The 15,359-nt window shown below is 40.0% G+C and overlaps 2 protein-coding genes across 2 annotated transcripts in view; one reads left to right on the top strand and one right to left on the bottom strand.

Moving 5' to 3' along the window:
* Nucleotides 1-2,406: 2,406 nt before the first annotated feature.
* On the bottom strand, nucleotides 2,407-12,536 carry LOC119895421 (tetraspanin-33-like). Its single transcript, XM_038708546.1, has 9 exons — nucleotides 12,291-12,536; nucleotides 11,025-11,205; nucleotides 8,532-8,609; nucleotides 8,320-8,445; nucleotides 6,973-7,047; nucleotides 5,922-6,017; nucleotides 5,690-5,746; nucleotides 5,503-5,550; nucleotides 2,407-2,547 (listed from the first exon to the last, which is right to left on the bottom strand). Exons 1-9 carry the CDS (start codon nucleotides 12,377-12,379, stop codon nucleotides 2,407-2,409), a joined length of 891 nt encoding a protein of 296 aa, XP_038564474.1. The 5' UTR covers nucleotides 12,380-12,536.
* A 161-nt stretch (nucleotides 12,537-12,697) lies between these two features.
* The window catches only part of ptprr (protein tyrosine phosphatase receptor type R), a 50,164-nt gene continuing 47,502 nt past the window's right edge, over nucleotides 12,698-15,359 (top strand). The window contains exons 1-2 of the mRNA XM_038707768.1: nucleotides 12,698-12,787; nucleotides 13,491-13,890. Of these exons, the coding sequence (XP_038563696.1) occupies nucleotides 13,809-13,890 (82 nt within the window). The 5' untranslated portion in view covers nucleotides 12,698-12,787; nucleotides 13,491-13,808. The remainder of the gene's footprint in view (nucleotides 12,788-13,490; nucleotides 13,891-15,359) is intronic.

Genomic DNA, 15,359 nt, shown 5'->3' on the forward strand with positions numbered 1-15,359 from the left:
ATCTTTTGTAGTTGTTTTGTGTCTCTGTGTGGTCATGTTTTGTATCTTTTGTAGTTGTTTTGTGTCTCTGTGTGGTCGTGTTTTGTATCTTTGTAGTTGTTTCGTGTCTCTGTGTGGTCGTGTTTCGTGTCTCTGTGTGGTCGTGTTTTGTATCTTTTGTAGTTGTTTTGTGTCTCTGTGTGGTCGTGTTTTGTATCTTTTGTAGTTGTTTTGTGTCTCTGTGTGGTCGTGTTTCGTGTCTCTGTGTCGTGTTTCGTGTCTCTGTGTGGTCGTGTTTTGTATCTTTTGTAGTTGTTTTGTGTCTCTGTGTGGTCGTGTTTTGTATCTTTTGTAGTTGTTTGGTGTCCCTGTGTGGTCGTGTTTGTATCTTTTGTAGTTGTTTGGTGTCCCTGTGTGGTCGTGTTTTGTATCTTTTGTAGTTGTTTGGTGTCCCTGTGTGGTCGTGTTTTGTATCTTTTGTAGTTGTTTTGTGTCTCTGTGTGGTCGTGTTTTGTATCTTTTGTAGTTGTTTTGTGTCTCTGTGTGGTCGTGTTTTGTATCTTTTGTAGTTGTTTTGTGTCTCTGTGTGGTCGTGTTTTGTATCTTTTGTAGTTGTTTGTGTCCCTGTGTGGTCATGTTTTGTATCTTTTGTAGTTGTTTGGTGTCTCTGTGTGGTCATGTTTTGTATCTTTTGTAGTTGTTTGGTGTCTCTGTGTGGTCGTGTTTTGTATCTTTTGTAGTTGTTTGGTGTCTCTGTGTGGTCATGTTTTGTATCTTTTGTAGTTGTTTTGTGTCTCTGTGTGGTCGTGTTTTGTATCTTTTGTAGTTGTTTTGTGTCTCTGTGTGGTCGTGTTTTGTATCTTTTGTAGTTGTTTTGTGTCCCTGTGTGGTCATGTTTTGTATCTTTTGTAGTTGTTTTGTGTCCCTGTGTGGTCATGTTTTGTATCTTTTGCAGTTGTTTTGTGTCTCTTTGTAGATGTTTCGTATCTCTGCAGTATTTCTGTGTCTCTTTGGAACTTAAATGCTTTGTCTGCAGTATTTCCGTCACACTGTAGTTGTTTTATGTCTCTGTGTGGTCGTGTTTTGTATCTTTGTAGTAATTGTGCATCTCTAAGATGTCTTTCTGTCTCTTCTTGTAGTAATTTTGTGTCTCTTTGTAGTCGTTTGACTTTCAGGGGGCCCTTGAGAGGCCCCTGGGCCTGTGCTCGGTAGCACGGTTCAGTAATCCTTCCTGTCTACATGCCCTGTCAGACTGTTAGACTGTGCTTTGGAGTGAGTGATCTTCTTTGTTTGCACATGCATCTGATGACCTAATACATGACAAACAGGTTTAACGGCTGCTTGATAATAAGTTTTCTTATAAACTACTTTTCCTGTTAAGAAAGGATGAAGAGATACGAGCACAGAGAGAAAGATCATGAACAGTGAGCTGGTGGAGAAAAAAGAAATAATGGGAAGTGAACCTATTGAACCTGGTTTGAAGGAAAAATCCATCCATCGCCAAACGCTTATCCTGCGTACAGGGTCGCAGGGGGCTGGAGCCAATCCCAGCTGACGTCAAGCGAAAGAAGGAAAAATGTGGTTCAAAATACTACTGTGGAAACCCATAAACTCCAGCTCCTGGCTCGTTTCTGGAAAGCAGTTGTGTTTCTGTAAGGGGAGGGGAGGTGTAGTAACTCACTGCAGAGGAATGTGACTGAAGCAAGCTCCAGGAGACCAGTGTGTAGCTGAGAGAAAAAAAGAAGCTTATTCTTGAGAAACACAATAACCTTTGTTTTGTAACTGCTGAGGGTGAAAGCTGAACTGCTGATGTGTTTTTGTTTGATCGGTGTCTTGCAATGTCTTGGCTTTCATCCAGTACAGTTGCAGGAAGTGACTCACATGGTCTTTGTGGTGTTACATGTGCAGACAGGTTGCGATGAGGTGTGAAAGGACGTTCATGCCAACTTCATGCAACGATTAGTCAGGTGAGAGTGTGAGCAGGACTTTTCACTCTTAAGAAGCAAATCGACTCTTTATTTTCCTGACATGTTTACATTTGCACTCCTTTTAAAACTCCTACGTTTTTCTCTATTAACATTAAACATTCATGGCTAAATAAGCAACATACAAAAAACAAACAACTTTCATCAGACTTAAATTCTGTTCATGTGGGATCCCAGTAGTTCAGACCCCGAGAGAGCTAGAAGCTTCTGGAGCAGCCTGAGCCTCATGCCCTTTATTTATATATATATATATATATATATATATAAAAAAGCTATTTTAATTAGTTATTCATTTTGCTGAAATGTGTCTGACAGGTAAACATCAGTATTTGGACCCTCAACAAACAGTCCAGTCCTCCTCGCACCATCTTGGCTAAGGTAAAAGAAAAGCAGAGGAATATCTTGAAGCTGTTTCGCATCATGGTTTAAGTTCTGAAGCCGCCTACTCTGCCAGGTTGTCCAGCTGCTGGTAGGCAGGCGGCTGGTCGATGAACATCACTGGTACAAACAGCGGCATGTTCGGCCTGTCGGAGGTGTTGTACATCTGGTAGATCATCAGTGAAGACGGCACCGAGCCCAGCAGCTGCAGGGAAACACACTTAAGAGTTAATTTTGACACTTTCACTTGCGAGCATGCTTGCTAATCCTCTTTCTACAGAGTCAGATTAGTTTAATCTCCAGTACAAAGTAAAGTCTTGGGTGTGTTCAGCCTAAAGACTGAAAGCACAGGGAAACTGCTGGTGTAGCTTTGTTAAAAAGGGAAAACAAGTCCAAGTCTGTCTGATTTACATGTTGTGTCCAGGGCTGCAGCCAGGGTTTAGAAATGAGTCCAGACCTTTTGTTTCTTTTAATAGAGCTTATTTATAGCAATTCATACCAAAATGCATACAAAAAAGGATTAGAGTTTTCTTTAATGATCAGAGAGGCCGCTGTCAGTCATTTAAACCAGTGGTTCTCAAAGTGGGGATCCCCATGGGTCTTTTTACTATAATTCCATTCATTAGTAACTCAATGACAGAATGTATGACTATTTTGGTCATGAGTTTCATATATTTTCATTAATTAAACATCTAAAAACCCAATATCCTATTTTAATTTGTGTCCGTTAAGGGTTCCTTGATGTGAAAACGTTTTCACGGCACGGTTATGTCACAGCAAATATCATGGGACATAGTAAACGTGACAGAGGAAACTCTTCAGAGGAAACAGAATTCAACTTCTTCTATAATCCACGTTCAGACGCTCTGACGGAGCTCAGGATTGATCAGGAGGACGGCTGCTTTACTCAGAACAGTTTCACTGGATGAACCTGGACTGTGTGAGAGACCTTTTGAATGTGGAGAAGAACATGAATTAACATTAGACCCTGACTGATCCTGGGGCGTGTCAGGAGATTTAGATATGATGTTATGTTGCTGTACCTTGTGTGTAAATGCACACTGTGTCTCGCTTCACCTTATTTCACACATGTTTTTTATTAGAATTTTTCTTGATAAGATCTAGCCTATTTGTAAAGACTCCGGGCCTCTGTGACCTCATAGCTGGTTACGGCCATGGGCGTATCCTGTTTGTTGAATGGTGTGACAAATGGATATTGTGGTTGAAGCTTCTCGGCTATCAGGACACCACATGTAGATAAAAGATGTGGTTTTATTTTTATTTTGGAATTAGACGTCATTCGACACCACAACAACTACTGGATCGTTGCCTCTAATGCCGGCCGCATACCAGAGGATAAATGGGCCAAGTTTGGGTTTGACTCCCCCTTCCCACAGATTATTGGCCCAAAAGATCCTGTAGTGTGAGCGATATAATCTTAAAATCACCGACTGGATCACCGGCTCCCTGATTTTGAATCGTAGTATGGGTGCTATTGATAAGATTACCGTAAAACATTGATTAATAGCCCAGGCTTTTATTTGCTAAAATCACTGAATTGACCCTGCCTATATTTGGGTCTTTAATTTCTTTTGCACAAAACTAAATGGGCTACTGTGAAAACAGTTTATTTATTTCAAAGAGTATGAATATTACTTGTATTAAAAATATCTAAAATAATAACAAATACACTAATTCATTTGATCTAGCTCCGAGAGACGGCTTATGCGCTTTTAATTTGTAGGCAGCAACGTAAGGACAAAAACAACAGGGTGCAGGATGAGAGAAGTTAGCAGACAGAGAGCGACGGACTTCACGTGACAGGATTCACAACTTGGATTCATTTTTCTGAAAAGCTGATTCTTTTGACAGACTAAGGGAAGATAAATAATCACGGAACGGACACATTTAGATTTAACGAGCGCTTCAAAGGTAACAGGAGTCGGCACTTTTTTTTCTTTTCTTCTCTTGTCCCACAGCAGGCCAGGAAAGGAGGGAGGCGGCTATCTGGGACTCTGCTATTAATTGAAGTTTTACAGTATGTCTCTAAACTCCTCACGCTATGGGTGTGAATCAGAAACCTGTAACATCCAATGAGGGCGAGCTGACAGGGAAGCGTCACCAGCGTGTTGTGTATCTGCTCGTGCTATAAAATGTATAAACCCACGTGGTGATTTCTTTTTCTCAGCCTCGAGTTCATCCACAGTTTGATTCTCTTTTTTGTTTTTGCAACCAGCTGACGACGACAGTCTGCCTCCATGTTTGTTTCTGTCCTAAGTCATTTTTGATCCCTGGGACCGCCACTCTGAAACCGTTTGGTATAAACGCCGAGTGTGGGGTCCTGCGCCTGAACTGAATCATCTGGTGTTCTTAAGATTAAAATCTTAAAAATGTCGTTATGTCTTTGGTATCTCACGTTTTTTAAAAATCATTTTACATGTGAAAATCCTCTAGTGTGCACCACGCATAACGCAAACAAATTGTACGAAGAAGAAATTAAGCCCTAACTAGTTAGCTTCAGTGTCTTAACCACCAGTTCTAGTCAACAAACGCCATCTTACTCTTTGATACAACATGTAAATCATTTACAGTCATTGCGCCCAGCTAGCCAAGCAGTTTCTTGCTGCTTGCGATCTTTGTGCTAAGCTAGGCTAAACACATCCTGGACCCATGTCTGCTTAAGATGTGCAGAGAACAAACAGATATCCATCTTCTCATCTGACTCACAGCATCCAATAAAACATATATATTTACTTTTAGTTATTCTCTGTCATGGCTGAGAGAAAAGTTATTTTGTTTAATATTAGTGGTGGGTCTAAAAATCCCAAAACATTCAACCCACCGCCAGGGCGAACAGAGTGAAGAAGACGCCCAGTATGATGTTAGCACTTCTTGTAACAGAGGACAGGAGGAGAGGAAGCAGTTCTGGTGATGGGAGGAGAGAAAGGAGCCACAGTTCACCCACGTTACAGAAAAACACATGTTTTTATTTACACTCCGTGGTATCTAGTAAGTCTATATGGTGAGAATAAGAAGTCCTGTCCTTCTGATCTCCAAAAAGTTCCTGTTTGAGGTTAAAAGCAACCTCCACCATGCTCTTACTGCTTCACAGGCATAAGAGCATGATGAGACTGTTAATAATCATCTTTTGTCCACTGACCTGTCTGAAGACAGACTTCTTCTCCCAGAAAAGGTTGAACACAAAGTTCTGGAACAGAAACACAAAGAAACTCAGTGGTCTGGTTTTGTTCATGTAGACTTACAAAAATGTGTTTTAATAATACAGACTCCGTATCTGATGGAGTGACACTTTCCCTGCAGCTCCTTCTCCTCCTGGTTGCACAGACAGGAGCCGGGAGGTTCCCGTTCCAGTCCTCATGACTGAACAGGCCACAGCAGTGCAGCTAAACACAAGAGAAGAAGAGCTAGTGCCCCCTACAGGCCGCAGTGTTCATTACAACACACAGAGATTTATATCCATCCTCTCACATGACTCTTAAAGAGAAAGCTAATTATTTACCAAAATATTATTGTAATGTGAAAACACACACTGTGTCTGTGCGTGTGCGAGCATCTTACTGATTTCTGCAGAGCTTCAGCCTGATTCTTGATGTCGTCTGAAGCCTGATCCAGTGGAAGAAACGAACGCCACCTTTCCTCCATCACACTCGCCAACTACAAACACACATCGCAAATTAAATGAAAGACACTGGGGCTGCAACTGATGATAATAAGGAGGAGTTTATCCAGTAAAACAGTCAGTCAATTGTTTAGTAACTTAGTTACTTGATTTGTCTTTAAAATGTCAGAAAAAAAGGTAAAAAATTAAATCAAACTTGTGAAAATAGGGCCCCAAATAGCAAAATTACCCTTTAACAGCACCAGAAAGCCATGGTGAAAGACGTATTGGATGTAAGTAAAGGTAGCACAGTGGAAAAATACTCCATTACAAGTAAAAGTCAGCATTCAATATCTTGCTGAAGTAAAGAATTATTATCATCAAAATGTGCATAAAGTATTGGAAGTAAAAGTAAGCACCTGTCTGATGCGTTAACATGTAAGCAGATGGACCTGCAGGTGAAACTCATTCCTTGCATGACGTCCTCTACAGTGGACAGATATTTGGAAGCCATTTTGAGCCATAAATATATTTTGGAAAAGGTTTCAAATTTAAAAATTACTTTGTGATTTATGAATTCATTCATGAAATAGATAAACTGATGCTGTAATTAGACATTAAAGACATTTATTTGCTTTGAACATTGGCCTACGATCATCAGAACACAACAACAGACTGGGTAATAAAATTGAAAGGTTTAGTTGAATTAAAAACATATAAATAGGATTAGGGAAAATATTATCACTGAATGAAATGTCTTTCAAATTTCAAAAACTGGCACCAAAGTTGTTAAATTGGATCTGCAGGTGATGTGGCGTTACCACGTTGAGGTCATCCAGGAGCTTCTTTATGAGCTTATATTTACAGAATTCATAAAATACTACATACATTTCAGGGATACATTCATATTAACAGATTGACATACTGTTTGCTAAGGTTTTAGCTGCAGTCTTGTTAAGAGTCAGGGCAGGGAGTTTGCTGTAGACTCTTAGAAACAGTCAGGGTTGTTACCTTGGGTCGGGCTTTGGCAGCAGAGACTCCAGCTTGGAGCATCAGCAGACTTCCAATGACCGTACACACCAGGAACTGCAGAGAAAATGAAACCAGAAGTCATCATAAGAAAGAAGATCCATGTAGTTTTTCTCTTTTTGGTTTTGAATGAAATGTTTGGGTGGAGGCAAATTTAAAGTTAGGTTTAAAGTTATCAATAACCACTATCAGGTTTGTTGGAACCAAACGTTTGTACAAATTTCAGCCTGCAGGACACCGGACATCTGTCCCGACATCAGTTTTTAAACCTTTCACGCTGCACTCCTCCTGCTGGTGGGTTTGGATGCGAGTGAGTCTGTCTGATTGGCTATGAATTGAAGACAGAATTGTAAGCCATCACACTTTGGCCCAGTTGGAGGCCCCCGTTACACAAGGGAACGTTCTGATTGGTAAGATTTTTAGAGTCTGTCCCTAAGTGACACATGTGATGGCAGAGAATTGTTTTTTCTTCTCCTTCTAATTTGTTATGCAAGTACTAATAGTACTATTTTATATTATTATTATTATGTCTTATATATTGTTTTTAATCTTTAACCTGTTCTTTTTATTATTATACTCATTATTGTAGTCTGTCCACATCAGGGTCAGGGAGGTGAAGTTGTTTTATTGTTTTTCTTACTAGCTGTGACAGCGATCTTTGTTCCCCAAAACATAGAAACCCAGACTTTGTAAATGATCATGCAGCCCTTTGCTCTGGGCCAGACGTTAGTGACTGTCCTAGGTCCTCTGATCCATCTGCATATGAGTTTTAATACTTCTCTGTTTATTCTCTTTTAATAATCAATTCTTCAAAAGACAATGGTTTGTTGTAACTCAATGATTTGCTCAATCCCTCACCAGGAATACCACAATTTTCCACGACAACACATAAAGACAGAACCTGGGGAAAAGGACTTTTGTTATACAAACATCGTACTGTCTCTGTTACTACCAACGTTCCCGGCTCAGAGGCTGATCAAATCAGACCCCCCTTTCCGGCTCCGTACCTTTCATTTAGCGCGGCAAGCCGGCATATTGGCGTAATAATTCGGGAAAATAAGGCAGTGAAGTCGCAACAACAAGTTCACTGCTCACTAAATATACACAGTGCAGCAGATACGAGTCACCGCGATCCTGATTGACAGGTAGCGGCTTGTCAGTTCCCACCGTGTCGTTTGTTGTTTTCTGATGATAAATTCGGTGCTTTCTTTGTTAGAAATAAACTACACTGATCATTTAAGTATCTCAGGGTTTCATGTCCTCCTGTGCACCGCAAGTGACCTGGACTGTTAGTGGTCACTACATTTAGTTTCTGAGGTTTCTGCTCACCACAGTCAGAGTTACCCGGTTCTTCTTAAAGGCTCCATAGGCTCCCAAGATGGCGATCGCCATGATAACAGAGCCAGCGATGTAGAGGACAACTGTAGTGTAGCGACTGGTTCTCTGAACTTCAACCTGCATTTTGGAGAGTTGGTTGGCCGGTTAGTGATGTGCAATGATTTTGGGTGTGTCTCCAGTGATAGCTGGTGTTTCCGTCTTACGTCTTCTCCTCCATGCAAGTCGTCCAGCGACGGAGACAGCAGAGCCAAGGAGACGATGATGATGAGTCCACTACAGATCTAAGACATAAGAGGACAGGAGGAAAACTACCACAATCTATATCAAAGACAGATGTGGAAATAATTTAATGACAAAATAACCAGTCAACAATGAACCTGTACCTTTTCAAGACTGCATTCCCCAGTTAACATCCTTTCCCTCTCTCCCCTCCTTTTCTTTTTAATTAATTACTTTTATCTTTCCCCCATCCATCCATCCATCCATCATCACTGCTTATCCTGCGTACAGGGTCGCGAGGGGCTGGAGCCAATCCCAGCTGACCTCAGGCGAAAGGCCAGGTACACCCTGGACAGGTCGCCAGTCCATCGCAGGTTAATCTTTCCCCCAATAAAGATCATTTAAAAAGCGCTATATAAATCTAATTTATTATTATTATCATTTCTACTTCTTGTTCTTCTTATTTGTGTGAATTCTGTTGGAATGTTGTTTTTTTCTTTTAGACCTGTGCAAAGGTACAAATATTTTGGGGAAAAATCTGGTGAATCGCACAACAGATTCTTGGGCTGCAGATCCCATTGACATAAGTGTCACTCTATTTGACAAAAGGAATAAGAAATGACAGAAAACCCTATAAAATATTTACTGCAGCAGCAAATAAAGCTTGCAATAGGCATAGGCCGATCCACCTACCGAGGAGAACTGGCTGTAAATCATCGAAGAGATGCACGAGATGGAAAGACTTTCCTTTTAAAACTGAGAAAATATTTATACATTGTGAGGATAATATATTTGTTGGAATACGTGGCTGCACTTTTCTTTGCCAGTCATGGATAATTATTTGCAAATGAACTAGAGATGCAGTCCATAATCCATACTATATAATGTTTGTCCGTCCTGCTGCCCCAAATACTCAGTAGAGCCGACTAGAGCACATGTGGATTCATCAGCCGCTGAAAATAATCCCCAACATATGCACTACTTCCTCCTGTCTGATAGAAACTACAGCAAGCAGCTGTTTTAGGAAATGACTGAGCCTTTTTAAACATGAACTCATATATCTGTGAGGTCTTGTTTGAGTCTGCACATGAGATTTATTATATATATGATGGTATGAGTATGAGCGAATGTACATGCGTGTTTATATATGAGTATACATACTTGTTTCTGCTTTTCTGTTCTCTTAGAATCCTGTTAAGAACTTTCAATTGCACAAATTTGCATTTGTATAAAATGAAGCCTACACTGAAACCAATAGTTGATTCAGTGATTAGCTGGAAAAAATGCTTTTGCTGCTTTTGTTTTGTTTTATATCAGTGTAAACTGAAAGTCTTGGGCTTTGGTCTTTTGGTTGAACAAAACAAGATGTTTGAAGATGTCCCCTTTGCTATATTTTGACATTTCATAGTCCAAAAAACGTAGTGGAAAAATCACAAGATAAATTGATATTAAAAATAATTGTTAGTTGCAGCTCTAATGGTGGAAAAACAAATACAGACGAACTGTTTCACTGTTGTAAACAGAGAGCAGCTGGTAAGTTTCAATTTACACTGAAGCTTGGGGCTCTTTGCAGACCTGATACAGCTCTGCTGAGGTCATCTGTAATATTTTCCATTTATCAAACTGACCGTAAATCAGTCAGTTTGACATAAAGTGAGTCACATGACTCTTTCAGGGCAGGCAGGTTTATTTGTGTAGCACATTTCGACAACAAGTCAAAGTGCTAAACATGAAACAAAGACTAAATGTAAAAGCAACATAGGGTAATATAAAAAGACATTTTAATTCAACTAAGATAGAAAACAAACAAACAGACAGTAAAAGTTACAATGCAGTGTAAAATATTAATCTAAAAGCCTGGAATTTAATAAAAGGCAGGGGCAAAATGACAAAGTCTTTAGCTGTGATTTAAAGCAGACCTGCAGTTTTCTAGGGGGTTTGTTCCAGATATATGGAGCATAAAAATGAAACGCTGCTCCTCCAGGTTAAGCTTTGACTCTGGGGACAGAGAGCAGACCTGATCCCAGACAACTTGAGAGGTCTGGATGGATCAGAAATGTATTTTGACCCAAAACCATTCAGTGCTTTATAAACCAACGGCTGTATTTTAAAAATTCATTGACAGACAGGAAGCCAGTGTAAAGACCTCAGAACTGGAGAGATACTCCTTGTTGGTCTTAGTGAGGGCTTGAGCAGCAGGCTGACTTTGTAATTGGCTTAATGTGGCCATGACTATGGATTTGGCTTGTGTTTTTTAACGTAAAAACAAACAAACAATCAATCAATAACAGTGAAATGCAAAGCCCTGTTCCGGTTTGTTTAAACCCTGACTCATAAATGCACCTCCTGTATTTCACCAGCAGAGGTCATTAATGTTCTCTCTGTTTCAGCTGCAAGTCATCATCACTGTTCTCCTCTGTGCACTTTGTATCTTCTCAAAAAACACAAGTAGCCTGCTTTAAAATCCAGTTACTCACCCCGAAGAAGACGTTGAAGCTGATGAAGAGGCACCTGAGCCAGGGGTTTACCAGAGGCATGTTGCTGCTGCTGGTTAGAGGAGAAAAACATCCAAATGGACAGTGATGTTGACCTGAGTTGACTGTTGTTCGGAGCAGGTTATGAAAGTGAAACGAGGAGACAGATGATGGGCAGGGCTTCCTGCAAAAGATGGGAGGTAGAGGAAGCTGCTTCAGGATAAGATATTGAGGAGGAGATGAGCTTCACTCTCCAAAGAACAATGAAATGTCTATAAAGAGTCTCATAGTAGTTATCCAAGGTGGGTTAAAATCAAGGGGATCTGGACTGGGTTGAAGAGGCTCGAAGATTTTTCACCTCTCATCCAAGAGGCTTCTTTAGCTCTGACTGACTGGAAGGTCTTGAACCGGGAGGACAGATGGATCGAAAGAGGACTGAAAAAAACCATTTACACCAGAGTAGAGAAACCATCTCTCAACATGGGAGGACGGCTGAGACACCTCACTTACAATGCTGTCCTTTCATCCCTTCCCAGGAAACTGAAAAAAACGCTCACATTTGGCCTCATGTGACAATGCAATACAATAACCAGGAGCAATAACGAACCAAGCGGTATCCATCACCTTCATACCGACCCCACAGTGGTTAAATAACTGGGACTCCCTGCCAGGAAGTCTTGGATGAGAGGAGATAATCTTCAAGTGTCTTCAACCCAGTCCAGTAACCCTTGATTTAACCCAGCCTTCAAAAACTATGACCTGGATGACTGAGACTCTTCACAGACATTGTAAAAGTGGATTTTTCTGTTTGGATTTCATTGTTCTTTGGAGAGTGAGGCTCGTCTCCTCCTTAATATCTAATAGGATGTAATGATGGCCTAGATGCTGAAATTAAAGTCTGGCGTTGATAATGTAAAGGATTAATCACCAGAGCTGTGGACTCGAGTCACGTTCAACTTGCCAAAATCAAGACTTGCAACTCGTGACTTCACTTGGACTTGAGGCTTTTGACTTGAATTGACTTAATACCCTCCCCAAGTCCAAATATAAATTATCATGTACATAAAAACTATGCAGCGCATTAACACTTCATTTAATTCATGAAATTATACATTTGTTGTGTGAAACTGAGCCTCAGCCTTTTTCTTAAAGCAGGTTAATGCTTTAATCAATAATTTAACTCTTGTTAAAAATAAGAAATTGTATTAAATTTGGTGAAGAAAACATTATGACTTGTTTAGGACTCGAAACTCGGATCACGACTCGGACCTGCTTGTCTGGACTTGGGACTTGAGTTGAAACTTTGTGACTTTGTAAAAGAAGGATTTGGTCCCATCTCTGTAAATCCAAAAAAACATTCCTGATGATCAGATGTGAGCAGACAAATTAAACAGAGTTAAGCATGCAGCTGGAAACCAACCCAGTTCATCCAAAACTGCTGAGGTTGGCACACAATGACAGAGAAAACAGCTAAATTAATTTTTTAAATAACAGATTAAGAGGCAAATCCTTAATATAAACTGAAAACAGACTTGTTAGCTCCTTTTTAATCGGCGAAATCAATTGTTTTTATTATTATTTTATGTGGAGATACGGGCTAACGGTTGTCGTCAGTGGCGGCCATTTTGCCACAGGTTGAACTGTTTTAACTTTAATTACGTTAAGCTAGTGGTTATTTCTAACTGCCATAAATGTTATAATTGACTCATAATTACAACTACGGCCTGATGTGAATGCTTCTCCCCGCTTTACTGCGAGTAATTACGGTTTGTGTGATTTTACATATCACATTGTATTTTGATTGAGACGGTATAAAGTGACACGGCATTAGCATAGTTAGCTAAATTAGCTGTAGAGTAAATAACAAGCTGCTACTTCAGTATTGCTAGCTGAGGCTGCGGTGCTTTTATCACTTGGGAATCATATTAAAATTTCCAAATTTCCATCATCAATAGTTGACGTGGACGTTTCCCCCACTTTGCTGCTTAGGGTTAAATTAGGAGTTGATGTTATGTTAGCCTAAACGGGCATTAGCATGTTAATGTAACATGCTAATTTTGAGCATAGTGGCTATATTAGCATTAACAAGCGTTAATGCTAATGTGGCTATATTAGCATTAACGCTTCTGTTCGAGGTCACGTTAAGTTATTATATCGTGAATCGAAGTTTCGAAGATTTTGACTTGTTGGTGGCTCAACGTAAACATTTTGGGGGACAGTTTGATTATTTATAAACTGTAACTTTACACTTTTATTTTTATCGATCTGTAGCTTTGTTGTTATAGACAACTATTAACGTTATCGACACTGCCCGGCTGCTAACATGGCTAAAAAATAAAACAAACTGACAAATAAAATAAAATTAACCAGGAACACACACACACACACACACACACACACACAGATAGATTTATTGTCATCAAATCTTGACTAAATGTCCTCTTCCTCTCTCTTCATCATCACCACCAGCCTCCACCTGAACCACATCTCGCCAAACACCTCCCTGTTGTCTCTGAATGTCAGGCGGAGCTGCTCCTGCTGCATAGCGGCTGTTCCTGCTATAGCCAGGCCGCTGGAGGACATCGAAGGGCGGGGAAGGAGCCTCGCAGGGAACCGGTGTTGGAGCGTCTCTCTGGAGCTCTGGCGGCGTCTCCTCCCTCATGCTGCGGACCTACAGATAGAAGTACGGAAATATACACCGGCTGCTTTCCTTGATGCATTTTAATAACAACACTGAGAGAATCTGCAGGACCCGATTTATTTCAGTTTGAGCTGCAGAAAGGAAGAATGGGTCGCAGAGGAGGAGCAGGATTTCTCACCATGTTTCTTCACGTCTTCTGTCTAATATGGACACAGCTGCTGATCACAGGTAAGCGTCTGTTATCTCAATATTGCCTCCAACAAGACATACTAACTGCAAAAGTGCACAAATGGCACGATGGTTTAGCTATTTCTTTTGGTAATTTAATAGTCTTCTCTCAGTTGCATTATAAAAATGACCAGAAAACGCTGGTAACAGCTCCTCAAATGCGAACATTTGTTTGTTTTTAACCCGAACATCCGTGTTGCTCCAGATAAAATAAGCAAAATAACATCTTTAACTTGTGATGGCAATTTAAAGGTATTTTATCATATAGTTTCTATTTAATTCTTAAATAATATTTGTTACAGCCTAATACAGTATGTGGAGAAATGCCCCCAGAATATGCTGTCTTCTCGTGTGTGTTTGTGTGTGTGTATAAAATATCCTACATGGTTGAAGAATTTGCCATAAAGTAGCTCAAGATAAAGTCAACACACATTGATGATCATTTCTACTATTGATACAGGAATAGTCCAAATTCAAATGTTCAGTTCTTAGAGGTCATACACCCCCCCCCTATGTTTAAATGAGAAACATAAATCTTCACACTGAATCAGCTGGAACCAGATAATGTTTGTGTTTTTTTATTATGAAACTGGTGCTGAAGACCTTTCCTGTGGATAGACCTCCTGAGGTTTAAAGCTCAATGCTTAATTAACAGTTAATATTTTAACCAAAACAACAGATTTAAACATTTTAACACCTCTTATGATTATTTGAAACTGCAGCACAATAAACACAGATAAACCCTCTGCAGCCTCAGGGCTGTTAAATGCCACGTTTCCTGTGTGAAAACTCAGAAACTGAATCCAGGTCAGACTAAACCACTAGACTGAGATCTTATAAAACTGAATGCCTAATTGGCTCCCAGGTGCAGCTCCTTCAATGACCGTTAGATGCCGACTGTATTGATGTGAGTGCAAAAAGCCAAACGAGTGGAGCTCTCTCGATTTTCATAATGTTTCCTTTTTTAAAACAAAAATAATACTAAATTGGTGATATACAGATATTTGTTTGTGTGCTTGATTTACCAAGTGTCCCAGCTCTTGTCCCAGACTGCAGCTAAAGATTATTTTCATTGCTGATTAATCTGTTTTTGTTCTCGATTAATCGATTAGCTGTTAAGTCTATAATGTGTCGATCAGTGTTTCCCAAAGCCCATGATGTTTTGTTTTGTCCACAACAATTCAGTTTTCTGTCATAAAGCAGGAAAGAAACCAGAAAACATTCACACTTTAAAAAGCTGGATTCAAATAATTTGTTAAAAAATGACTCAAACTGATTAATCAATTATCCAAATAGTTGGTGATTAAATTTATAGTCGATAACTAATCGATTATTCGATTAACTGTTGCAGCTCTACCTGTCAGTGGCAGTTGTTACTTGCTCTGCGCCCTCGGCTCCTCCCAAGCCCCATCGCTTTACCCAAATTTAGATTTTCTTGCTCCAGATAGTTGCAGTCAGTAAACCCTTAA

Source organism: Micropterus salmoides, unplaced genomic scaffold (genome assembly GCF_014851395.1).
Source record: "Micropterus salmoides isolate LMB-PRFRI ecotype aquatic unplaced genomic scaffold, ASM1485139v1 Ms_hic_scaffold_9, whole genome shotgun sequence".
Lineage (NCBI taxonomy): Eukaryota > Metazoa > Chordata > Actinopteri > Centrarchiformes > Centrarchidae > Micropterus > Micropterus salmoides.

Excerpts from the sequence above, each read along its gene's own strand:
- LOC119895421 (XM_038708546.1), bottom strand. The coding sequence starts at position 12,379 with ATGTTTTTTTGGATTTACAGAGATGGGACCAAATCCTTCTTTTACAAA. Across the intron at positions 7,048-8,319 it reads ACCGGGTAACTCTGACTGTG|TTCCTGGTGTGTACGGTCAT; the intron begins GTGAGCAGAAAC and ends TTTTCTCTGCAG. Across the intron at positions 2,548-5,502 it reads AGAAGTCTGTCTTCAGACAG|CTGCTGGGCTCGGTGCCGTC; the intron begins GTCAGTGGACAA and ends GTTTCCCTGCAG.